Source organism: Rana temporaria, chromosome 1, assembly GCF_905171775.1.
Source record: "Rana temporaria chromosome 1, aRanTem1.1, whole genome shotgun sequence".
NCBI lineage: Eukaryota > Metazoa > Chordata > Amphibia > Anura > Ranidae > Rana > Rana temporaria.
Window position 1 is genome coordinate 558110366 of NC_053489.1, and position 27932 is coordinate 558138297.

The window sequence follows — 27932 nt, forward strand, 5'->3', positions numbered from 1 at the left end:
ATTTTCTTGATTCAGTGCCTTCTTAGTTTAATATCAGTAATAAAGTTGATGGAATTCCTCCATGTCTAATTCCTGTAGGTAAGTAATATGTGTTTTATTATTTTGCATTGATAATATGGTCATTATTAAATCACGTTTAATAGGAATCTGTGAGCATAAAGACATAGGAGCTGTCCTTGCTGACTTATTTAAAAGTACAGCATCATGTTCCATTGTACAGCTCTTATCTTTACTACCTAGTTAGTTGCTGACTTTGAACACGCATGTGGCCAGTGATGTCTAAGGCCTTGTACACACGGTCAGTCAAAACCGATGGAAACGGACTGAAGGTCCACTTCATTGATCCAAACCGATGGTATGTGGGCCCCATCGGTCTGTTATCCTTCGGTCGAAAAATTTAGAACTTGCTTTAAAATTCAACCGATGGACGCCTAACCAATCGGTCAAAACCGACGGTTAGTATGCAAAAGCATCGGTTAAAAGCCAGCGCATGCTCAGAATCAAGTCGACGCATGCTTGGAAGCATTGAACTTCATTTTTCTCAGCACGTCGTTGTGTTTTACGTCACCGCGTTGGACTCGATCGTTTTTTTAACTGATGGTGTGTAGGCACATCAGACCATCAGTCAGCTTCATCGGTTAACCGATTAAACGGTTCTTCAGTCCGTTCTCATCAGATGGACTGATCGTGTGTAAAGGGCTTAAAACATTTTAGTTCCCACCCTTAAAGCTTTTTTTAGGTTAGTGACTTACCAGGTAGTGAAGCTACGATCACAAACAGCACCAAAGCTTGCAGTGTTAAAATGCAAATCCCAAATGTTAACCTACATATTTCCTGATTAAGAAAGAAAAAAACTACCATTGTGAGATGACTAAAAAGCAAATAGAGAAAGGCAGTTGCATTGCTTAATCTTATTACTGGGCAGGGCTATTAAAAAAGTACTAGTGGGTATATTAAGGCAATGTGAATGTGTTAAGATTATCTAAACTTTGTGGAACTTTCCAACACTGCCAAGTCAAATTCCAAGCTATGGTAATCCATAGCTTTATTCCCAAATCTGTAGGGAGACAACATAAAGATAGTGGACTTACTGTAGGGCTGCACTGGAATACATCTCTGTTACTGAGAGATGCAACTGCCTGATGATTGAATAGAGTGTTGCAAATGAGCTGAATGCCAACACGTGTTAAATCCCTCAGTAGCAAAGATATGTAATTGCGTGTGTATTCTTAGGCCTATAGTTTGAGAAAAAATACATACTGTGTACCACGGCTGGTGATTGGTTAAAGTATGCACTGTACTTCCCAAGCTGTTGGGTCTGGAGGCTTTGTGTGTTCAAGTCTCCAAAATTTCATATAGAATTTATTCTTTCTCACAACCATAAGTGTACTTTGCAATGACAAAACAGTACACCTCTGTTGTATACCCTCACTTGTCCTGCCTATAAGGAAGGTGTTCTAGCAGCGATGTACATAATTTTTTAATCAGTCTATTGGACTTGAATAATAAAAATTTTACTATAAGTAACCAACCAGAGTGTATCTTTCACAGATTCGAGAAATCTGATTGGCTGCTATAGCATACTTCTTTGCTCCATTGACTTCTGAAGCAAGCACTTCTGTGTCTCCCCATCATGGCCTATTCTAGAGTGGTTAACACATTTATGCCTTATGCCGCGTACACACAATCGTTCCATCCAATGAGAACGGTCTGATGGACCGTTTTCATTGGTTAACCGATAACTGATGGTCAGTCGTGCCTACACACCATCGGTTAAAAAAACGATCGTGTCAGAACGCTGTGACGTAAAACACAACGACGTGCTGAAAAAAAGAAGTTCAATGCTTCCAAGCATGCGTCGACTTGATTCTGAGCATGCGTGGATTTTTAACCGATGGTCGTGCCTACTAACGATCGTTTTTTTTTCTATCGGTTAGGAATCCATCGGTTAAATTTAAAACAAGTTGGCTTTTTTTTAACCTATGGATAAATAACCGATGGGGCCCACACACGATCGGTTTGGTCTGATGAAAACGATCCATACGACCGTTCTCATCGGTTTGACCGATCGTGTGTACGCGACATGAGAGTACTCTAATGACATTTCTAGCTTCTGTTCACCAGCATGAGACTAGTGAAAAAAGTAGGATATCCCTTACAAGTCCCTTACAAGTGCAAATATCTATCTCCTGAGTGATCAGTTCGTTGCAGGAGAAATACAAGTTAAAATAACTTTAATTTAATGATGTGCATGTAATCTCTTCCACCATTAATGCCTCTATTTACAAGGGTTTAATTGCTCATTTTGAGACAATGGGTTGCAGCTCTGCATAGGAACCAATCGGCTTCCAGGGATTTTTGGTCAAAGCCTAATTGAACAAGCTGAAGTTAGAAGCTGATTGGCTACCATGCACAGCTACACCATATTTAGTTTTTGCCAGTTTTAGTAAATCAACCCCAGTGTATGAACTTGCCAAAAGGCTTGTCAGTCCTTCCTTTATACCAATGTGGCCAACTGTCCATCCAGAACCACTGGTTGCCATTGCTGGTCTCTCTTTCTGAAAATGTGAGTTGCCACCCTGCCTGTGCCTTCAACATTTTACAGTTCACTGACTTGGAACACTTGTGTAGATCAGTGGCTGCGTGTTTGTTCCATGTTAGTGACTCAGAATATGCTCAAGGTCAGAGACAGCCAGGCAACTTGAATTCTCAGAAAGGGGTTAGCAATGACCATCACATTCTATACTTCTATAATCAAAGGTTTTCTTTGGTGGACTATCTGACTTTAACACAATTACAATGTGTCCTGGATAGCAATACTTGTTCCCAGGAGTTGCCCTTTAAAGAACCAGATGTTTACATGATTGCAAAGTTTTTTCATTCAACAACATGAAAGAATGCCAGACCAAGGGCAAATCAATTATAGTTCAGAGATGTTTCAAAGCCTACCCAGTAGCATGTGTGTAGACTTGATCATTAGCAACATTTTAACCTCCCTGGTGGTAATCCCGAGTCTGGCTCGGGGTGGAATTTCAGTACTAATAGCAGTAACCCCGGGCCAGAGTCAGGATCGCATCGCAGGATCCAGGCAGGGAGTTACTTGCCTTGTCCCCTGGATCCTGCAATGTCTCCCACTGTGTGAGCGAGCTGTCACCTCGCTCGATTCAGACACTGCCCCGTGTGGCGTCGAGCTCCGTTCCCTGCGACGTTGCAACGCACGGGGGCAGAGATCAGCGCCAAATTCAAAAAAGTAAAAACACAGTACACATACAGTATACTGTAATCTTACAGATTACAGTACTGTATACAATAATTACACATCCCCTTTGTCCCTAGTGGTCTGCCCAGTGTCCTGCATGCACTTTTATATTATAAATACCGTTTTTTTCTGCCTGGAAACTGTAGATTGTCCATAGCAACCAAAACGTGTCCCTTTATGTCAAAAGTGGTTTTAGACCAGCTAGAATACAGCGTTAATAAATTGGAATCACTTGCAGAATTGAGTGATAGTGATTTGTGGGGAAATTCGTCATCAAACACTAAAAGTAATGACAGCGACAATTCTGCAACTGAGCAAATTTCAGTGTTTTTGATTTGATTACATTATTGACATTTTCTTATTATTATATTATTATTTGTTATAATTATTTATAGTTATTTATTATATTATAATTTATGATTTTGTGTTTCAAACTTTCATACCCGGGATGTCAACTAGACTCTTGTTTGGACAGATTTAAATGAGTTATTCCTAAGAATTACAGGCCTACAATATAAAACGCCAAATTTCCATGCGAAACAATTGTACTGTTTTCGGCACCAAAAATTGCAAAGAATCATACCGCCAGGGAGGTTAATATGTTGGCATCTATACCATATGTGTATAGTAATTATTAGTAATGCTGCTATTTTGTTTGACATAAAAACTACAGTGTACTTAGTGTTTCTTTTTAAGTATCTCTGACATGCACAAAATATCTTTTTAATTTGAATGTCAGGGGTGAACCTGTGTGTTAAATGTGAAATCATTACATTTTCTTTCACTTTGAAATATACGTAAATGTGAAGTTGAAGTCTATCATGAATCAACAGAACTTCAGCCTTAGACTATTAGAGTTAAAAGAAATGCAATGTTTGTAAATAACCTTCATGAGAAAATCATTAAATAGAATAGTTAAACAGTAAAGAACATTTTTATGTGCCCTTTATGTGTACCCTCAGCAAGGCCATACTAGTCATGAAGTGAGTATTGGATTGGCATTAAAAAAAAACACCATTTATAGATATTAGAGGAAAGAGGATAAGTTAATCAGTGATTGCACAGCTATGACTGTTATAGGAAGTTATGTAAATTACCTGCAGTTTACAATGTGCAAGATTGATTTGACTCTTCCTTTCCTAATTAGAGGTACAACTATTCTAGTCAAAGGGATTGCAGCAACATCTAAATCCACTGGAAAGATGGATGGCTGTAACCCCAGTATAAAATCCTGATGGCCCTCAAAAGTGAGATCACCTAATGCCTTTCTATGTACAAGCTCCTGGTGTGTATGTTTCATATTATTTTCACAATGTGGACCTAATAACCACATTTCTGTAAGTCAGTCTGGTAAAGCCTAGATGGGTAACATTTGGGCTTGTATCCTGAGATGCCAAGTATCCAAAAAATTATCTGATAGAATAAATGTCATTGTTGTCCACAGATAATCCGTTTCTGAAGCCAGATGGCAGATGAAAGTAACACTTATGCTGCATACAGGCGATCGGACATTCCGACAACAAAACCGTGGATTTTTTTCCGACGGATGTTGGCTCAAACTTGTCTTGCATACACACGGTCACACAAATGTTGTTGGAAATTGTGAAAGTCAAGAACGCAGTGACGTACATAACTACGACGAGCTGAGAAAAATAACGTTCAATAGCCAGTGCGACTCTTCTGTTTGATTCCAAGCATGCGTGGAATATTGTGCATCAGAATTGTGAACGCACGCTTGGAATTTCCGACAACAAGTTTTGTTGTCTGAAAATTTGAGAACCAGCTCTCAAATTTTTGTTGTCAGAAATTCCGACAGCAAATGTCCAATGGAGCCTACACATGGTCGGAATTTCCGACAACCAGCTCCCAATCGAAAATTTGTTGTTGGAAATTCCGACTGTGTGTACGCGGCATAACAGTTCTTCTTCCAGATCATCTCAATTATGAAAAATCAATCAGAATATTTCTATGAATTGTGGAATGGGGTTAGTTGACAAGCTATTTTACTTGTTTCTAGAAGTGATAAATTCCCCCCCCCCCCCGGTGGAAATTAAAAATAGCACATTTATAATTTAAAGGTTTATATGTACTGTATTTTTAAAAGTAAAAAAAAAAAATGAGCAAAATATCTAGGGCACAAAGTCCCTTTTATAAAATAAATTGTGCCGTGTCCACACTTAACCTTTGGCATTCCGAGACATAAAATCATATAATTGTTATGCTTTGTCAAGTAGACATGGTAGGATCAACTTCTGTGACCTTGACCTCCTTTCTTAATAATTTAAGCTATGTAATAACAGAATCTAACTTGGTCATAAAGCAACCATGAACTCACTTTCCTACTTGTAAAGCTGTCAAACCACTGGAATGGAATAAAGAAGCTGAGGAAATATTTTAACACATTGCCTTAATAATGTTTCAATTGGTAGTACATTTCTCATTTCTATAACTGATCATTTTACCCAATGAGAGCTTTTTATAAAAAAAAAAAAAGTCATATTTGCTTTTAAAAGAAAGTTTCAGTTGTGTTTAATTTATTTTAAAAACTTAACTAATAATGAAAAATGTGTATAATTAAACTGTAGGAAGTCAGTACATGTATAGATAGTATTCTAAACATTAATTTCCTTATTTTTTTTAAAGTCTGTTTATTTCAAGGATAAGTTCACTTATATAAAGTGTTTTTGCTCTCCTTTCTATACCCCTACTACAAACCTTAGCTGCCTCCTTCATCCACCGCTACATATGCAGTTTGGGAGTCATCTTATTATCTGGTGGGCTACAGCATACTGTGTATGTTATTTTTCTCTATAAGCTCTAGTGGAGAAATCATATGCTTGCTTAGACGGTGGCGGGTGAAGGGGGTCACTGGCTGATCACTATAACACTGCCAGGGGTGGACTGGCCTTTAAAAAATAGGTCACTGGCCCATCAATGTAACACTGCCAGGGGTGGATTGACCTTTAAAAAATGTAGCCCTTGCTGAGAAGAATATGCACTAGGAATGTAGGTGATGTGCTACCCTTTAGGACCAGTTTACACTAGTGAGGTTTTTTTTTTTTTTTTTTTGTAATTTGGCCAAATTAATCTATTTATATACAGCATTAGTACAATTATATATTGAGAGAACAACCCGGGTCCCTAATTACGCCCCATAGCCAGTCTCTCATAAACCACTATGTTTTAAAGAAGATTATGGGAGATGGACACTAATGCCTCGTACACACCGCTTTCCTCGGTAAAAAGCATCAAGAAAATGCTGGCAGAGCTTTTTTGCCGAGAAAAACAGTCGTGTGTATGTTTTTCATCGAGAAAACTTTTGTGGATCTCGACGAGAAAAAAAGAGAACATGCTCTATTTTTTCTCGTCGGGAGTCTCAATTTTTTCGTCGTGGTTCTCGTCGGGCTGGTTTACGACGAGAAACACGTTCGTGTGTGTGCTTAGAAACCCGTGCATGCTCAGAAAAAAGTATGAGATGGTAGCGCACCTTCGGTAAAAGTAGCGTTCGTGGGTGAGTGAGTGAGAAACGTATATAGCGCAACACATGCAAACTGAATCACCTCTGGGCGCTTGGTATCCATTCCCTGGGCCCTCAGAAGAGATGGGTCTTGATCTTTCTCCTGAAGTCCAGGTGGTTTACCTTGTAATGGAGATAGCACATTCGTCACGCTGTAACAGACTGAAAAGCGTGAATCGTCTCTCACCAAACTTTTACTTAACACACAGTAACATGAGATTAGCAAAAGCAGCCCCAAGGGTGGTGCTAGTGGAATCTAACTTCCCCTTTATAGTGTCGTCGTACGTGTTGTACGTCACCGCGTTTAAGAAACGGTGTGTATGCAAGGAAAGCTTGACAAGAATCTCGTCAAGCTTGACAAGAACCTCGTTGAGGAAAACAATGTTTCTTTTACGACGAGATTCTCGGTCATGTGTATGAGGCATCAGGCATTGATCATTGTCATTTGAGCATCATTAAAGGAGGTCAGAAATAAAGAATTAGACCTCTGTTAACCAGTGCTTCTGTCACTTAACCTCCCTGGCGGTATGATTCTGTCAGAAAAAACATGCTAAAAGCGGTACCATTATTTGCAAGGAAATTTGGCGTTTTATATTGTAGGTCTGTAATTTTTAGAAATAACTCACTTAAATCTGACCAAACAAGCTTCTAATAGGCATCCCGGGTATGACATTTTTTTAAAAACAAAATTATAAATTATAATATAATAAATAATTATAAATAATTATAACAAATAATAATATAATTATAATAAAAATTATTCAATAATGTAATCAAATCAAAATCACTGAAATTTGCTCAGTTGCAGAATTGTTGCTGTCATTATTTTTTTTTTTTTATGACGAATTTCCCCACAAATCGCTATCGCACAATTCTGCAAGTGATTATAATTTATTATCGCTGTTTTTTAGCTGATCTAAAACTATTTTTGACATAAAGGGACACTTTTGGTTGCTATGGACAATCTACAGTTTGCAGGGAGAAAGAAACGTTTTTATTATATAAAATGACATGCATGACACAGGACAGACCACTAGGGACAGGGGGGGTGTGTTTTTTTTACATACAGTACTGTAATCTATAAGATTACAGTATACTGTATGTAAGGTGTTTGTTTACTTTTTTGAATTTGGCGCCGTTCTCCGTCCCCGTGCGTCGTAACGTCGCAGGGAACGGAGATCGGCGTCACACGGAGGCACTGTGTGAATCGAGCGAGGACCCACTCGCTCACACAGCGCGGTGGCATCGCTGGATCCAGGGACAAGGTAAGTAACTTGTGCCTGTGGATCTAGCGAGGCAAGCCCGAGTCTGACACGGGGTTTCCGCTCGCAGCAGGAAAATCTAACCCCGTGTCAGACTCGGGAAGACCGCCAGGCAGGTTAAGAATGAGTCAGCACTTATCCACTTTTTACTCTATATGAAAACTAAAAAGTAAACCTTGAGATGCATGGTGAGAGGCTAACTGCTCCATGTATGTGCAGTGGGTTTTGGCATTTCTAACAGCAAAATATATATAGCGAGCACTCCACCTAAATTAGCAGCTAGCACCCAAGGTGACTGTACAACACTTTTAATCAGTATATTCAAACAATGTGCAGCGCTTTAACAAGGTAATATAACAATGACAAATCTGTATAATACAGTCCAATATTCATAATAATGTGGAAGGTTGTGATTAAGGGCAAAAGTCCATATAAAGGAACGTTCTTCCAATATACAGTTGACAGTAGTAAAAGTAGCAGGTATTAACGCATAGCATAACATCTATTCATAAGGTGTCACCAGGTGCATAAAGAATGTGAAAGGTTGTAATTAAAAGCAAAAATCCATATAGCGAAAAATTCCTCAAATATACAGTTGCCAGTAGTACTTTCAGCTCACCAGAAGTGGCAGATATTAACACATAGCATAACATTCATCCATAAGATATCACCAGGTACGTAAGGACAACTCCACATGTGAGCCTTCACCCAAACAATGCACTCAATTCACCCAAACAATGAATAAGCGTCAATCGGTAGTTAGGACTCAGTCCTCTTCAGAAAATTCATTGGTTGGGGGATAATACCCAGAACAAGGTACTAGGTAAAAAAGCTCACCAACCAGGAGCCCAAGAAGGTTTATATAGTGTAGTACTTAGTGACTTCGAAATTTGCAGCAGCATTAAAACATAGTAAAACATAAAGCATGATAATAGACAAAAATGGCGAGGACCTAACAGAAGCATATACAGAAGAGATGGCAAGAATACACAGAAGAACTATACAAGAATGATCTGAATATCCCATATAACTACGATGCAATTAATGACCTTGAACCGGAAATCCTGGAGAGTGAAGTCAAGTGGGCATTGCTAATAACAAAACTAACAGAAGTGATGGTATCCCAGCTGAGTTTAAAATCCTACAATATGATGCTGTTAAAGTGCTGCACTCTATATGTCAACATATTTGGAAAACTCAACAATGGCCACAGGACTGGAAGAGGTCTGTTTACATTCTGATACTAAAGAGAGGCAGAGGAACTAGAGATCAAATTGCTAACATTCGCTGGATCATGGAGAAAGCAAGGGTGTTCCAGAAGAATGTCTACTACTTCTGCTTTATTGGCAGTAAAGCTGTGTGGATCACAACAAGATGTGGCATATACTGAAAACAATGGGAATAGAGACCACCTCACCTGTCTTCTGAAAAACCTGTATGCAAGTCAAGAGGCAACAGTTAGAACAGGACATGGAACAACTGACTGGTTCAAAATTGAGAAAGTAGTGTGGCAAGTATGTTTAATGTCACCGTACTTATTTAACTTATATGCTGAGTACATCATGCGAAATGCCAGGATCGACGACGAATCACAAGACGGAATTAAGATTGCAGGGAGAAATATCAACAACCTGAGATATGCAGACAATACCAAACTAATGGTAGAAAGTGAAGAAGAAGTCTCTTAATGAAGGTGAAGGAGGAGAGTGCAAAAGCTGGCATTAAATTGAACATTAAGAAAACTAAGATCATGGCAACCGTAGCGTAAAGCCCTCTGGCGCAAGCCCGCCTAATTCAAATGGGGCGGAGACCATTTAAATTAGGCGCGTTCCAGGGGCCGAACGTACTGCGCATGCGCCGTCCCTAAAATTTCCCGACGTGCATTGCGCTAAATGACGTGGCAAGGACATCATTGGTTTCTACGTTAACGTAAATGGCGTCCAGCGCCATTCACGGACAACTTACGCAAACGATGTGAAATTTAAAAATTCGACGCGGGAACGACGGCCATACTTAACATTGGTTAGACCACCTAGAGGGCATGCTTAGTTTTACGCGACGCATCTCTACAGAAACGACGTAAATTTAGATCGACGGGCAAAGCGGACGTTCGTGAATCGCCGTAAATAGTCATTTGCATATTCTACACAGACCGCAATGGAATCGCCACCTAGCGGCCGGCCTAGAATTGCAGCCTAAGATCCGAAGGCATACGAAGCCGTAAGCCTGTCGGATCTTAGCCAAATACCGTCGTATCTTGTTTGTGAATTACAAATTAAGATACGATGCGGCAAATTTAAAAAAGTACGCCGGAGTATCAGCAGATACTCCGGCGTACTTTTTCTGTGAATCTGGCCCTAAGTGTATAGTCAAAGCTATGGTATTCCCAGTAGTAACCTATGGCTGTGAAACTGGACCATAAGGAAGCCTGATTGCCGAAGAATTGATGCTTTTGAGCTATTGTGTTGGAGAAGACTCTTGAAAGTCCCTTGAACGGCAAGAAGGTCAAACCACTCAATCCTGAAAGAAATCACTGGAAGGACAGATCTTGAAGCTGAAACTTGAATACTTTGTCCACCAAATGTGAAAGGAGGACTCGTTGGAAAAGGCAGTGATGCTGGGAAACATTGAAGGAAAAAAGAGAAGAGGGCGACAGAAAACAAGATGGATAGATAGCTTCATCGAAACAATGAGCATGAACTAAGCAAGTTCTGGGAGACAGTGGAGAACAGAAAATCATGGCACGCTATGGTCCATGAGGTCACAAAGAGTCGGACACGACTGAACAACAAAAAACATAAAGTAAGTGCACTTACAGTAGTGCTATTTCTAGTACTACTGTTAACTGTATTTTGGAAGAACTTTCCTTAATATTGACTTTTGCTCTCAATCTCAACAGTCCACATTATTATGATTATTGGCCTGTATTATACAGATTTTTCATTGTTATATTACCTTGTTAAAGCGCTACACATTGTTTGAAAAAGGTATTGGTATTTCTACTTGTAGTCTTGACCAGGGTAACATGTGGGAGTGTGAAAATACTGGAGCCCAATTGAGTAGTTACCCTTTATTAGGAAGTGATTGGACAAGGACCTTCTTGGCATTTTATGAAAGCTGCTTACCTAAAAAGATAAAAAAAATATTACTTTAGTAATTATATTAACATGTGTATATGAAAGTTTAGCACTTGGGGTTAGATCTAATTAAAATCTATTTTACGGTATGTTTAGAATAATGCCCCTGTGTTAACAGTTTCTTAAACATTTATTTATTTATTTGTTTGTTTAATTTGAGAATGTATTGTAACGTTTATTACATAGAGATCATTCCAATGGTAGCACCTTACTGTTGCATGTTGACAGTAGTAAGCCACTGCCTCCCAATTGGTAGCATTCTAAGCCTATTGTGTACATTCCTTCAGTTGACCATTGGGCTGCCTATCTGAAAAGGCAGACCAATGGCTAACTGAAGGGACACACATGGCATGTCAACATCGCTGCTGATAATTAGGGGGAAGTAACTTGGCATTTTCAGCCTCCAACAGGAAGTGCTGTTACCTGTTACCTCCAGGTAAGACATTTTACAAGAGATATAAAAAATGGCTTGTTGAAGAAAACTATGTGCAATGATGTGAAACATCCTTAAAATAGATTTAGGGTTTACATATAATTTAAAGGTATTCTCAAAAGTCAGCTTTGAACTTAGATTTTTAAAGCATTAGCATGAGGTTGACCAAAGAGTTATTGTGTCATCTGCTGGACAGTATTTATTGTAGGTCTGTGTTGGCATAGAAAACCTACCTGTGACTGTATTAGTTTTTAGTACTTGGGAACATATTACCGCAAGTGATGTAAGAATATAATAATATAAAATGTTAAACATGAGTTAATATTGAAATGAGCAGTAAACCAATAGTTATAATTTTAATACAGGCTTTTTGAAGGCATTTGTCTTTCGAGAAATAAGCATATAAATTGTTTTTAAATAATTGTAGGCCTCATAGCTGGAAGGCTGTCATTATATTTTTGTCTCGTTGGCTCACAAGCTTTGATTAATTTGCTTGGCTAGATTGACGTTTCTTACCATGTAATTTGTGTTCATCTCATTACTTACTTCTGTTTTGTTCCTTTTTTCCACCTAGAATGTTGGCATAGTTTCAGTATAAGGTGAACAGGTGGCAGTAGTTAATACTCTGTAGATTAGATCAATTTGATGGAATTTCGAGGCCTAACTACAAGTCAGGCAAACAAAACTAGAACTTGAGGCATACTAAAGGTTTCTAAGGACTGATTTGGGAGTAATTACAATCCAGATGTACCTCTCCACAGAATAAATTGGATAATCATTAAAATACATAGATGTAAAGCATGTGTTTTCCTGTTTGCATAATAAAAGCAAGCAGTGTAATAAAACAGTGAAACAGGTGGGTATATGGAAAGCAAACGATGTTTGTTAGCAGAGGAGGACATAAGGTCAAAAAGAAAGATTTTAGAAGTCTCAGATTATAAAAAGCAAACATAAACTTGTCTCTACACCAGTAGATGTAGCAATTGTGCTTCACACATTCAGCAAAGAATAATAGAGCTTCATGAAGGCTGGACCAGGTTTCTCATAAAGCAATTGTAGGCTCTTTTCGGGGGGCTCACAAGGATTTGGGGAGTCATGAAGGGCTCCTTATAGTTCAGTACAGATATCTTCCTTGCCACAGTTGCAACCAAGGAAAGCACTGTGATTCAGAGAAATGGAGGCTTTCCTAAAATTGCTTCTGAGTGGAGCCCACAATCTGAATACTGAAGAGTTTATTTACCAAAGTAATAGAGAATGTTCACTTAGCAATGTGTTTGCTTAGCTTTGTGCATAAGATTCAACTTCCATTATCCAACTATTTTAACGCAAAGATCCTGTTTTTCAAATTCTCACACATTTTTGGGTATTCAAACTAAACAAAGAGTTAACAGTTAACCTTTTGTTACATGTTACACCCAGTGTGTAGCATGTTACGGAAAGACCGGCCCCTGCTCCACCTGATCCCCTACTCTGACAGCTAGCAGTGATCATCTCCGACGTGGCCGAGGGAGGGTACTCAATTACAGTCCTCTATGAATGGAAAAATATAAGTCCTGACAGCCTTTGTAGTATTCAATGAACTATCAATGTGCTGTGGAGCACTGTGGAAGTTCATTGAGTCTTCCTGTCAGATTGTATCTGCTTGCCCATACAATGCATGGGCACACAGATACACTGACAGGTCTGCAGGAGACCTCAATGCTTTAGAAGCACCAGAAACAAAAAATAATAAATGCACATTTTACCTGCAAAAAAATGTATATGGTGAACATTCACTTTGCTCAGTGAATAAATTGTAGTAAACCATGCCCTCCATGTCCACTTTGATAGTTACTCTCTAGCAGCATGATGTCCTGTTTGAGCTTGCCTTTGTGAGGTGGGTATGGCTGTACAGCAGTCTGTGGCACTATTGATGGCATGGAGCAGTAACAGCAATAGAATTAGTGATGGTAAAATTGCTCACACATTCTATGCATTAAGATAAAAAGCCTTCTGTATGCAGCAGCCCCAGTGTATACCAACATGTATGGTGTGAGTAGACGCTTAAGGCACCTACAGATATTAGATGATCATATTGCTATATCTTTTGAATTAGGCAGCATTGTCCACAGGCTACTCTGACCTTACCAGACATTATTGATAGACAGACCTTGAAGTAGTATGCAATAAGTGGAATATTTTTTTTTCTCTCGGGTGATTTTTTCTCCTACCAAATAAGTATGGAACCAGGCGTGTGTTCTTTGCATGTAGACTTGCACAATCTTATATTCCAGCATGCACCCCTATATGAACATCATTTGGGAGAAAGATATTTCAACAGGTGGTAAGACATCTGCGTACTGACTGTGTCTTAAATTAAAAATCCAGTAGAACTGTAATGCCCTGTACACACGATCGGTCCATCCGATGAGAACGGTCTGATGGATTTTTCCATAGGTTAACCGATGAAGCTGACTGGTGGTCAGTCACACCATCGGTTAAAAAACTGATCGTGTCAGAACGCGGTGATGTAAAACACAACGACATGCTGAAAAAAATTAAGTTCAATGCTTCCAAGCATGCGTCGACTTGATTCTGAGCATGCATGGATTTTTAACCGATGGTCGTGCCCACTAACGATCATTTTTTTGGTATCGGTTAGGAATCCATCGGTTAAATTTAAAACAAGTTGGCTTTTTTTTACCGATGGTTAAGTAACCGATGGTGCCCACACACGATCTGTTTGGACCGATGAAAATGGTCCATCAGACCGTTCTCATCGGTTTAACCGATCATGTGTACGCAGCCTTAGAGAAAAAGGAATAACCCATTACCGGTTTTATAATTTCATTGTTCTTCCTAATCATACAAATACAAAGATACAGAATTTCTATAAGGCATTTTCTCTAAATATGAAGATAAACAACAAATCAAATACATGGTATAATTCATGTGAAAAAAAAAATGTTTAAACCATCATACTTTTCAGCAGAATTTTGTAAAATAATTAATTCAGTTGTTTTGTTTTGGAATGAAAGAGCATACTTAATTTACAACCTTTGCTTCTTAGAATATTTGCCAAATGTAAACAATGACTGGATAAATTTGTTACAGCTACAACAGTGAAGGTCGTCTCACCAATGTAACATTCCCAACGGGTGTTGTCAAAAATCTCCATGGAGAAATGGACAAGGCCATCACAGTGGATATAGAGTCGTCTAGCAGAGAGGAAGATGTCAGCATTACTTCCAATTTATCTTCTATCGATTCTTTCTATACCATGGTTCAAGGTAAGTGCATGTCCTACTTTAAAAGAGAAAGTGACTTTACAATTACTTAGCGTTAGGACTGTGACTACATTAGTAATGCACTTGGGTCATTAAAGAGCTAAAAAGTGAAAGACTAATGAAAGCATAAATTGCCTAAAAACTTGGATTTTGCCCTGCAGCTTTGAAAAAACTGGTTCATTATTTTCTTATTAGCTCACAAGTACGCTGCATGAACGTTAACTGTTCCCTAAAGTGGAAAATTGCTCAAAATCGACTTTGCTGTTTGCCCTTTTGTGTAGGCCAGTGATATCCTGATGTACATTTACCAATGTCGAAGTACTCTGCTTTTATGCTGTCTTTTTCATAATCTCTAACAGAGTTTTCTACATGTAGTTGCAGACAGTTTAGCTGCATTTAGGAAAAGAAGGAAAGCCCAAGGTCTGCAGCTATCTGCAAGTAAATGTGCATTGCGTTTAGCTGCAGATACTATATCTGCAGTACATTTAGCAACAGAAGATTATACACTTCCTTTTTTTCTTCCTAAAACGTTGGTATTCCTTCTCATGCTGATACTCATACACCTTCATTTTGGTATGCATTCTTTGCAGATGTGATATAACAATAGTTATTAAGCTGTCAAAGGTGGATAGGGACATTTTGGTAAAGTTATACAATTTATTGGGTTAGGGTCTTATTTCTTCATACATCAGAACACAATATCCCCCAGTTAGATGCTGGCTTCCGTTCACCCAACAAATAAAATTCAAAGTACTTACAAAGCCATCCACAACTCTGTCCCCAGCTACATCACTAGCTTGGTCTCAAAATATCAACCAAGCCACCCTATTCGGTCCTCCCAAGGCCTCCTGCTTGCTATCTCCCTTGTCACCTCCTTCCATGCTCACCTCCACGATTTCTCCGGAGCTTCTACCATCTTTTGGAATTTCCTACCCCGGAGTCTGACCATCTCCTAATCTGTCCATCTTTAGACAACCCCTAAAAACCCTTCTCTTTAAAGAAGCCTATCCTGCTTCTAACTAATACACTGTTTTTTTACTTTCTCCATCAGCTCATCCCCCACAGTTATTACCTTTTGTATCACTTGACCCTCCCTTCTAGATTATAAGGTCTAACAGGCAGGGCCATCTAATTCCTCTTGTACTGAATTGTATTGTAACTTTAATGACTGCCTTCATTTTGTAAAGCGCTGCGCAAACTGTTGGCACTATATAAATCCTATATAATATAATAATAAAAATGTTAGAGGTTGTACCTAACTTCCCTTCATTTGCCTGTTCTTCTGCTTCTCTATCAGCCTCAGGGCTGGTTCACACCAGAACACAGATGCATTCTGTGCACATTTGTGGCACTGCAGGGGACCACACTGCCCTTGCGATCTGCATGTGGGTGCCAATTAATTCTTAACAGCACCCCAAAAGCAAATCACAAACCAGTGCATGTGTGGGCACCAAATCACATGGTACCGCATTACTATGCAGTTTGGTGCAGTGTGTTTTTAAAAGTAGTGCCCTGCATGTGAACCAGTCCTTGATCTTCCTCTCTCAACCATGCACACAATGGTAAGCATCAGCTTTGCTTTGCACTCCATTTCAATCACACAGCTCTGAAAATGACCAAAAAGTGTTAGGCCCCATACACACCATAGAATCTATCCGCAGATAAATCCCAGCAAATGGGTTTCAGCGGATAGATCCTATGGTGTGTACACGCCAGCGGATCTTTATCCGCAGATATTTATCCCCTGGGATGGATTCCAGCAGATCGGATATTCGCTGACATGCAGAATAAATCCATCTGCTGGAATCCATCCCAACGGATGGATCCGCTGGTCTGTACAGACTCACCGAATCCATCCGTCCTAAGGGATCCCCCGCATGCGTCGTAATGATTTGACGCATGCGTGGAATTCCTTATATGACAGCGTCGCGCACGTTGCCGCGTCATAATCGCGGCGACGGCGCGACACGTCATCGCCAGAGGATTTCGGCGCGGATTTCAATGCGATGGTGTGTACACGCCATCGCATAGAAATCTGCTGAAATCCTCGAGAGGATTTATCCGCGGAAACGGTCCGCTGGACCGTATTCGCGGATAAATTCTCCCGTGTGTATGGGGCCTGAGAGGAAATGCCTAGGGTATAACATATCCCCAAGAATGTGGTATTGAGAGAAAATGTCTGAAGACGCTGATTCCCCTAAACACAGCTATCTGCAGCTAAATGCAGCTAAATTATTTTGCAAACCGCACTTATCTGCAGGAAATATGTCAACTTTTTCAAGTGCAGATTACAGGAGTTTAGCTTCAGTCTTACCGTAAGATTCTCCTATTTTTTTTGTGAAGTATTTCACAGCATTGATTCTGTTAGAAAACTCAATTCCCACATGCTTTTCATCTGCTACTATAACACATGTAACTGTTCACATACACAGTAACAGTTAAAGTGTTTATAAACCCTAATAATAAACTTCTAGTTGCATGGTCTGTTAAATATACAATTAAAAGTGTTTTGTTGTATGTGTCTGATAAGGTGCAAAAAATATCTGTCGCTCTTGACAGAAATCTCGTCATCTGATTATTACCTGTCTGTTGTCTTGATACAGTAGAATATGTGAGTTTTGTCATACTAGAGCTAGACAACTTGCAGAATAATTAGGTGAAAATAAAGAAACAAAATCAAATGAAAACGAATGCAGCCACCACATCTAAAGCCCAGTGTAAGCTGCAATACATTACCTTTTTGATTTGGGGTTTAGATATGTTTTATGAGACAAGCAATGCTGGAGTGAAGGAAAGAAAGAGAAATAAGGATTTTAAGGGGACAGGTGGAAATATCTACAAAACGTAGGGCACTGTAAAAGCTCCACCTTCTTCAGGAAGGTTATATTTTATTCAGAGATCGAAAGGGCATGTTATGCATATAGATGTATATCGTAGAAATTTAGTTTACCACTTTCCTTCCCTGGTGGATAGAAATAATTGTGTATTTACTTGTATGATGTGTCTAGCGTATTTTCAGTTTTGTGTTGGCCCTTTGCGTGTAACATGGGAGACCTTTTTTCTTAGTCTTCACATTTCTGTAGACACAGACATTTCTCCCTCTGTAGGTCCAAATGTTTTCATTCCTAGACTTCTGCTTTAAAGAATAACTTTTGTTCAGAAAAAGAAAAAACATTCCTCTCTGGTTGATCTATGTGAATTGCAAGGATTTTTATTAAACTTTGTTGCAGATTTGTTGTTCTGAAGAAATTGTTGTTTGTGTCCATGTGTAAAAGGAATGTGAATGGGAGTAATTTCATAAATATCAATCAGCTGTTGCACTTGCAAGGCTCTAATGAGGACAATTGCAGGGTCAGCATCCCTTTAGACATGATTTCCCTTTGGGAGTATCTCACCAAAAATAACATAACAGTTTTGTTTCAGGGGATGCCCGAGATCTGACTTGTATCCTAGGCCCCTTTCACACTAGGGCGGGAGGTGCGCTGACGGTATAGCGGCGCTATTCCGTTGGAATTGCCATGGTATTCGGCTGCTAGCGGTGCGGTTTTAACCCCCGCTAGCGGCCGAAAAAGGGTTATTACCCCCGGAAATGCGGCTCTGCAGAGGCGCATTGCCGGTGGTATAGCCGCGGTGTCCCATTGTTTTCAATAGGAAGGAGCGGTGGAGGAGTGGTAAATATGCCGCTCCTTCACCGCTCCAAAGATGCGGCTAGCAGGACTTTTGGAGCGGTCCTGCTAGCGCACTGCCTCAGTGTGAAAGCCCTCGGGCTTTCAACATTGACACTGCAGGGCAGGAGTTTTTCAGGCGGTATTTAGGTGCTATTTTTAGCACTAAACCGCCTGAAAAACTCCTCAGTGTGAAAGGGGCCTTTGTGTAGACTTCTGGGAAAATCTGTAAGATAATCTCACTTGCAGGAAGAGGCATTACTGGGGGCGGTTCTGTTCACCATCTTTTGCTATATTACATTGCATTTTACAGAAAACTATAGCGTTACAGATTGAAAAGGAGAGGTCATTTGTAATAACAATTATTTACATTATGACTTGTATAATATTAGTTTGTTTTAACTTTTTTTTCCTCACAAAAGTGAAGTTACCCTTTAAAGCTAAGGTTTCATTAGGTTATGCATGATGAATGTTGACGGTGTCATTAAACGGCACTTAACCATTTTCTATTTGTTCTGGCTTATAGATCAGCTGAGAAATAGCTATCAAGTTGGTTATGATGGTTCTATCAGAATTATCTATGGTAATGGACTGGACCTGCACTTCCAGACAGAACCTCATATTCTAGCTGGACCAGCTAATCCAACAGTGACAAAGAGAAACATGACGCTTCCTGGAGAAAATGGGCATAATCTGGTGGAGTGGAGGTTCAGGAAAGAACAACTTCAGGGAAAAATAAATGTGTTTGGACGGAAGCTCAGAGTAAGCATCACATTTATACACAACATTTATGTCTAATTATGTTTTGCCTGCTCTAATGCAGGAACAGAAAAAAAACCTTAAAAATGTTTGTCTAGTATTTTGTATAGACGTACAATCAATACAAAACATCATCTACAACTGTGGATAAAATGTTTGCATTAAATTGACTTGGGTATTTTGTATTTTTCCCCTACAGTCTACAATAGAATTTGGGAGAAGATCTCTATAGGCAGTTGCCTTTATCTGTGCTTGCCACGACCAGGTCATACATTGCAGCTGATTTAGTTGAAAGCCAGGTGTGGCAGTACGCTTCTTGTGAGGCATGAGATTACCTCCAACATCACCTAAACCATATCAGAGGGTTTAACTTAACCACTTCCATACTGGGCACGTATACACCTTCCCGCCCAGACCAATTTTTAGCTTTCAGCGCTGTTGCACTTTGAATGACATTTGCGCGGTCATGCTACACTGTACCCAAACTAAATTTTTATCATTTTGTACCTACAAATAGAGCTTTCTTTTAGTGGTATTTGATCACCTCTGGGATATTTATTTTTCAGAATTTTTTTTTTAAAAATGACCGAAAATTTAGAAAAAATAAGTATTTTTTTGTTTCTGTTATAAAACATTGTAAATAAGTACGTTGTCTCCTTCACTGATGGGCACTGATGGTACTGCACTGATGGGCACTGATAAGGCAGCACTGATGGGCACCGACGAGGTGGCACTGATGTGGTGGCATTGATGGGCACTAATATGCGGCACTGATGGGCGGCACGAATGGGCACTGATAGGCGGCATGGATGGGCTTGGATAGGTGGCATGGATGGGCACGGATAGGTGGCACAGATGGGCACAGATAGGCGGCACGGACGGGCACAGATATGCGGCACGGACGGGCACGGATAGGCGGCAGGGACGGGCACAGATAGGTGGCACGGACGGGCACGGATAGGCTGCATGGATGGGCACTGATAGGCGGCATGGATGGGCACTGATAGGTGGCACTTATGGGCATAGATGGGCACTATTGTATGTGTTGTACTAATGGATGCCAATCAGTGCCAAACAATGCCTGCCAATCAGTGATGCCCATTGTGGGCACTGATTGGCATCCATTGCGGCACTGATTGGCATCCATTGTGTGTGTCCTCCTCATCCCTGGTGGTCTAGGGTGGCATCCTTTTTTTTTTTTTCACTGGTGGTCTATATGCCCATCCCTGGTGGTCAAGTGGGCATCCTTGGGGGGGTGGGCTGTGCTGATGATCGATCAGCACAAACCCCCCCTGTCACAGGAGCAGCCGATCGGCTCCCCTCTAATCGCGTCTGACAGACGCAAGTGAGGAAAAGCAGATTACCGGCTTTTCCTATTTACATCGTGATCAGCCGTGATTGGACACGGCTGATCACGTGGTAAAGAGTCTCCGTGAGAGACTCTTTACCTTGATCGGTGTTGCGGGGTGTCAGACTGGCACCCTGCAACAACGATCGCCGCGATGCGCGCCCCCGGGGGCGCGCAGTGGCTCAGAAACCTGAGGAAGTCATATGACGTCCAGTCAGGATTCTACAACCACTTTGCCGACGTCAATTTGTCATTGGCGGGAGGCAAGGGGTTAATGTTGTGAAACTATGAATCTAAAAAATATTTTTGTAGCCATTAGTGCACTTACAACAAAAAGTATTGAGTACTCTCTGTAATACCTATTTTTTATATTTGCACTAACATCCACATTTGCAGGACAACGTATCGAGCTATACCCCTTCTAGTACAACTTGGATCTTAAGAAAGAGGGTACATCCTTGTCCTAAAAATGTGAATGTTAGTGCAAATTAAAAAAGTATCACAGGCAGTAATCATTTATTTTCAACTCAGATAAAAATTTTAAGTGTGATGCATACAAAAAATAATAACTATACATTATACAAATAGTGCTTATAAGACTAGAATACAAAAGAAAGTAGAATTTTCAAAAAGAAAATGATTGTAGGGATGTTGAGCATCTAAATAGTTTTTTTACAAGTTTGAGGTGGGGGAATACATAATAAATAAAATGTATATATTTTTTTTAAACTAAAAGTGTTGTGGCAATAAAAACATATGCAGAATCCAAAGATGTTTTAGCTATAGATACAGTACCTGAACCTAAAATCACTACAACGTGCTGAGAAAAATGAAGTTCAATGCTTCCGAGTATACGTCGACTTGATTCTGAGCATGTGTGGATTTTTGACCGATGGAGTTCCACACAGATGATCAGTTTTGTCTATACGTTTTTTTATCCATAGGAAAATTTTAAAACATGTTCTATTTTTTTCACCGATGAAAAACAAACCCACACACGATCGGTTTGTCCGATGAAAACGGTCCATCGGCCCTGTACACGTGGCCGGGAATCCCGTCAGGAAAAAAACGTTGGTTTTCCTGATGGGTTTCCTGCCAAGCTTGTCTTTCAACGCTGTGCATACAGACGGCCATTCAAAAGGACAGCCGTCCCTTTGAATGGCAAGAACGTGGTGACGTCATCGACTACGACAAGCCGGCGCTCGTCACATTCGATGCCGTCACTGCCATCTTACTACATCCCACACTAAACTTGTATGCTACCTTGCATGCGTCAAACTCTTATCGAGCATGCATGGGTTTACCTGGGACAGGTAAGCATACAGACGACCGGTTTTCTCGGCAGGAAACACTCTGCCGCGAAACCCGACAATAAAATAGAGAGCAGGGTTCTCTATTTTCCTGTCGGGATTCTCGGCTGTTTTCCTGACAGGAAAACTGCTAGGGAGCATACACACGGCCGGGATTTCCGGCAAAATGCTCTCCTGCCGGGAAAACTGGTCATGTGTACGAGGCTTCAGGCTCGGTTCACATTGTTGCGATGCAGGAAGCCCTGCAAATCCATTGCGTGTTCCCGACTCGCAGGCTGCTCACACTGAACCGCTGGGAGTGTCAATACAAAGTTAATGACACCCCCATATTGTTTCGCATATCGCAGTGTGAACTGTCAATTCGGACATGAATCAGATTGCATGAGATCCAATTCTAATGCGGACCATAAAAAAGGTCCTGCGCGACTTTGATCCGAATGCGATGCAAATTCAGCCACACACTCTGTGTGGCTGAATTTGCATCACACAGACATCGCATGTGATTTGCACAGCAGTGCAGTGCGAATTACATGCAATGTTGCGCAGCGCGCTAATGTGAACCCAGCCTAAATTACAAACTTTTTAGTCTGTGCTTGAGCTAATCAGTTCATCAGTAATCATGTTTTCTGTAATTCGTAACTTCTTCTTATTACTATTATATTATAAGTAGGCATTGTCTGTTTGTTGTTTAGACATGTTCGTATTTAAAGGATAGAGACATTGAAGGGTTTGAGTGATAGAGAGTATTTATCTACTTTCAGAGATTTTAGATTAAATAAATAGAACTGTCAGTCCATTTACTTTTAGTTAACCTAGATTTGTTAAGGCTGCTGCAGCGTGACACTCATTTGTTTGCAAGCCTCATACATAAAATAGCTGAATGATATTATGCCAAACAATCCACCCAGGCAGAAGAAATATAAAAAATAAACAGCTTTTACGGCAATTTAGATACTGTAACATAAACCGGTTGCACTGTTTTTTGACAAGTGAATGATTACAATTATAATATGCTTTATGACTCTTTTGACCTTGAAAAAGGAATATAGCTATTAAAGCCCTTCTCCTGCAGAAAACAATGACAATAAACCTACGCATTATATGTGTTGGAGTGCTTTTCAAAGAAAAACAAATTGCTTATGCATTTAATTGTAAATCACAATATTTGAGTAATATCACAGCATCAATAATATGTGACAAGTTATTTTTCATTCTACACTGTTCTAGAGTAGAAGATAGTTTGTCTCTGTCTGCTGTCATTGCTGACAATAAAGTTTGACACACAGAGCTGAAGCAGCTTCTAGTTATTCGGGTGTTTTTTTGTTTTTTTTTCTGGCTGGGTGGGTAATGAGCATTCTGACTGCTAGTAAAAAAAAAAAAAGCTCCCTCCATTACCTAGGTATCTAGATGTGTCCTTATGAAACTTTTCAATTAATACATGTTAGTCTTTTTTAACAGATGACTACAATTCGAAGACCTCAATTTAGAAGAGGTTGAATAAATGCCAGGCTGTCTCTGTGTTTAATGAAACCTTTTAAAACAGCAGTTAGTCTAATGCCTTACACTTACACCAAGTAGTTGCTAAATTAATTTACTGGCAAAGGAAATCAATCATCTTTAATGGTGTCTAAACAAAAAGCTGGTAGTTTGTGAAGTAATAAAGGCCTGATTCCTCAGCATTTTGATTTATTGAACCTTCTTGTTTGCTTTATAAAAAGGTAAATGGCAGAAACCTTCTCTCAGTTGACTATGATCGAACCATGAAGACAGAAAAGATCTATGATGACCATCGAAAGTTCACCTTGAAGATAACCTATGATAGTGCTGGCCATCCCACGCTGTGGCTCCCTGGTACCAACTTTATGGCTGTCAATGTCACCTACTCGTCAACTGGACAGATTGCAAGCATTCAGCGTGGGGCAACTAGTGAAAGAGTGGAATATGACGGACAGGGTAGGATTGTGACAAGGTCATTTGCAGATGGCAAGATGTGGAGCTATACATACCTGGAAAAGGTGGGTTCTGGAAAAATATAAAATAATTCACAGCAGCCAAATTTACATTCTAAAAATGGAACTTAGCGGTTGATCTACTAAAGGCAAATAGGCTGTTCATCTTGCAAGGTAATTTTCAATTTGCAAGGGAATGTTCCCTTAAGGGGTTGTAAACCCTCATGTTTTTTCATCTTAGTGCATTCTATGCATTAGGGTGAAAAATCTTCTGGCAGTGACCGGCTCCCCAGCCCCCATTTTACTTATCTGAGCCCCGTATTTCCTCGGAGGAGACACGCTGTCCCTCTCTGCATGGGGTCCCAGCTGTTGATTGGATAGATTTATAGCAAATCCAATGACGGGCGCCGGGGGGCAGGGCCGAGTCCGGTATTCATGTCTATGGATGCCGAATGCTGGCCCGCAAGGTAACCCCCTGGGAGAGCGCTTCTCCTAGGGGGTTATCTGATGCAAGAAGGAGCCTCGAGAGCTGCAGAGGGACCCCAGAAGAGGACGATTGTGGTCACTCTGTGCAAAACGAGCTGCACACATTATTTGTTTGGTTATCCAAAGAATAAAAGACGAACTATGATTGGCCATCATGGACAAACTTTTTTTCATATATTTCTCCCTCTTTTATTATAAATAATCTTTAGGTTTTCAGACTATGCATGGAAGTGGTAATTTTTCTGGTCGATCAATACTGTTTTAGTTAATCTTGTTTCTTCTCAGAGTGCTAGTTAGATACATTTAATTACAGCTTTTTAAATTATTAAACACAGCATCAGCACTGTGTTAGAAAACAACAAAAAGATTGGTGGAATCGCTACTTCCTTCCTTATAGGTTAAAACTAGCATGAACAATGCAAGGGTGCCTCTGTCCGTCTGCTGTTGTTTTTTCCCCAGTTATATAAAAATAAAAACTTGCCAAATGTATATGTGGGTATGAATATCCATATTATTAAACTTTTACATCATGCATACTTTATGCTGAGATTGTGGAACACCCAAAGCAATTTTACATTGTTCTTGTTTTATATATCAAAATTATACAGACTTGTTCTTGAAGGGTTTCTTTTATGTAGCACGGCAACGAAAAATATGCCAGGCTAAGTGGAAAAAATGAAATTATGTATCCCTGTTTGCCATGCTAATAGTATTTGACTTTAAATAGACTTTTGCAAAGCCATTTAGGGAATATCACTATTGAAGTGGCAACAGAGTAAACAGCAAACTGTATATTTTTTTTTCAAGCAGAAAATAACATAAAGTATTGCAAAATATAAAAGATTGCTTTAGCTGTACAGGGCTTTTTGTGTAACCAGCTTTCCTAGTCTGTATCTACATCCATTAACATACACAATATTCATCCGCGTGATTCCAGAATTCTGCAATCTGTCACAATTTAGCATAATTCCCCATGCTGTGCAAAATGCACAGAATTATAATAACTAAGCATGCCAAACACACCCGTTGGTGGAAGAGAATTAACTGACCTGCTCCAAATGGCACAAAAATGCAGCAGCACATGTCAGTAGGTATCTCTGTCATGGCACCAAAAGTCACAAAACTGTATTTGAAAGTGAAAGAATGACGACTGTATGAACAGAGGGAATATAGTTATGACCCTGCCTCTTGTCAGCGTGAAAGGCAGTTTAGGATTTAAAAAACAGCTGCAACCTGCTTCTGGTCAAGAGACATCATTATGGAAAATGGCAGGAGGAGGGAGGGTGAGGACACAGTCAGTAAAATGATTCTGAATGGTACTCATTGTCAATGTATAAGGCAGCATCTTCAGTAAATGATAACTTTATGGGTGAGAGATTTCACTTTCCTAGCACAGGCTCACTGGAAAGACTTATTGAAAGAATGGCTAGTAAGTCAAACCCCTATTATGAAAATATATGCGAACATAGTTAGGTCTAATTAACCAGTCACGGCACCCTCTGCATCCTGTTGAAATACTGGCACCATCGGCAGAATCACTTCTGTCTCAGTTATTACATATGACTTGCCCATAACCATTGACAATCTGCTTCTTGGCTGTTTGTGCTTGACAAAAGAATGGCACAATCAAAACAAGCAACACATTATAAATCTCTTGCTACTAATTGCAGGAAATTATACAATAAAACATCCACTAAATTAAGCAGAGAATTGCAAACAACATGTAGGGTCAAGGATGATTCAATTAAAAGAGAGAATTATTTTCTCGAATGAAAAGCCTAATGATATTATGCACAAAATCAGCACTTATTTATTCTGTATGTTTATTTTATTCATCATGAATATTATTATGTGGTTTCCTTTTTTCCTGCAGACTATGGTGTTGCTGCTCCAGAGTCAACGGCAGTACATTTTTGAATACGACTTATTGGACCGGTTATCTGCCATTACAATGCCTAGTGTTGCCAGACATACGATGCAAACAATTCGTTCCATTGGTTATTACAGAAACATATATAATCCCCCAGAAAGTAACGCTTCTGTCATAATGGATTACAATGAGGAGGGCCAACTCTTACAAACTGCCTTCCTTGGAACAGGTCGCCGTGTTCTCTATAAATATAAAAGGCAAACAAAAGTTTCAGAAGTTCTTTATGACAGCACACGAGTTAGCTTTACATATGATGAGACTGCAGGAGTACTGAAAACAGTTAACCTACAAGTTGATAAATTTATTTGCACTATTCGATACCGACAAATTGGCCCCTTGATTGATCGACAAATATTCCGCTTTAGTGAAGAAGGCATGGTTAATGCAAGATTTGACTACAGCTATGATAACAACTTCAGAATCACAAGCATGCAGGGTGTGATCAACGAGACTCCATTGCCTATTGAGTTATATCAGTTTGATGACATATCAGGAAAAATGGACCAGTTTGGAAAATTTGGTGTTCTCCATTATGAGGTCATCAAGGTAATTTCCACAGCTGTAATGACATACACCAAGCACTTTGATGCCCACGATCGAGTTAGAGAGGTTCGGTATGATGTCCAGAGATCAGAAATGTATAGACTCACTGTACAGTATGACAGCATGGGGAGAGTTACTAAGCGGGAAATTAAAATTGGACCTTTTGCTAATACAACTAAATATGCTTATGAATATGATGGCGACGGTCAACTTCAAACTGTTCTCTTGAATGAAAAGATTATGTGGAAATACAATTATGATTTAAATGGTAATATTCGTTTGCTGAACCCAGGTAACCGTATAAGGGTTGGTTCTCTTCTTTTTGATCTGAGAGACAGGATAACAAGACTAGACACCATCCAGTACAGAATGGATGAAGATGGCTTCCTGCGACAGAGAGGGACTGAGATCTTTGAATATAGTTCTAAGGGCCTTCTCACCAGAGTTTACAGCAAAGGCAGTCGGTGGACTGTAAAATACCGATATGATGGCCTTGGTCGTAGAATATCCAGTAAAACAAGTCCTGGAAAACACCTTCAATTTTTTTATGCTGATCTCAATTATCCATCAAGAATAACCCATGTGTATAACCATTCCAGCTCTGAGATAACGTGTCTTTATTATGACCTCCAAGGACATCTTTTTGCCATGGAGATTAGCAGTGGGGCAGAATTTTACATTGCATCAGACAACAATGGCACACCTCTGGCTGTTTTCAGTAGCAATGGTCTTATGCTCAAACATATCCAGTATACTGCCTTTGGAGAAATTTATTTTGACTCTAATCCTGATTTCCAATTGGTGATCGGATTTCAGGGAGGCCTGTATGATCCCCTCACAAAGCTTGTCCATTTTGGGAAAAGGGACTATGATATATTGGCTGGGCGATGGACTACGCCTGATATTGAGATATGGAAAAAGATTGGCAAGGACCCAGCACCTTTCAACGTATACATGTTTAACAACAACAACCCTGTCAGTAAACTTTATGAGATCAAGGATTACACAGGTAATAACAATTTATAATTATTGTAAAGTTGGCACAAACCTGGGCACTTTAGACTTTGC

At 39.8% G+C, this 27932-nt stretch overlaps 1 protein-coding gene across 3 annotated transcripts in view; it reads left to right on the forward strand.

Moving 5' to 3' along the window:
• TENM3 (teneurin transmembrane protein 3) overlaps positions 1-27932 on the forward strand; it is a 1530681-nt gene that overhangs the window by 1484351 nt on the left and 18398 nt on the right. For all 3 annotated transcript variants that reach the window (XM_040333815.1, XM_040333823.1, XM_040333831.1), the window contains 4 exons: positions 14702-14877; positions 19066-19301; positions 23675-23971; positions 26265-27873. In XM_040333815.1, the coding sequence (XP_040189749.1) occupies positions 14702-14877; positions 19066-19301; positions 23675-23971; positions 26265-27873 (2318 nt within the window). The remainder of the gene's footprint in view (positions 1-14701; positions 14878-19065; positions 19302-23674; positions 23972-26264; positions 27874-27932) is intronic.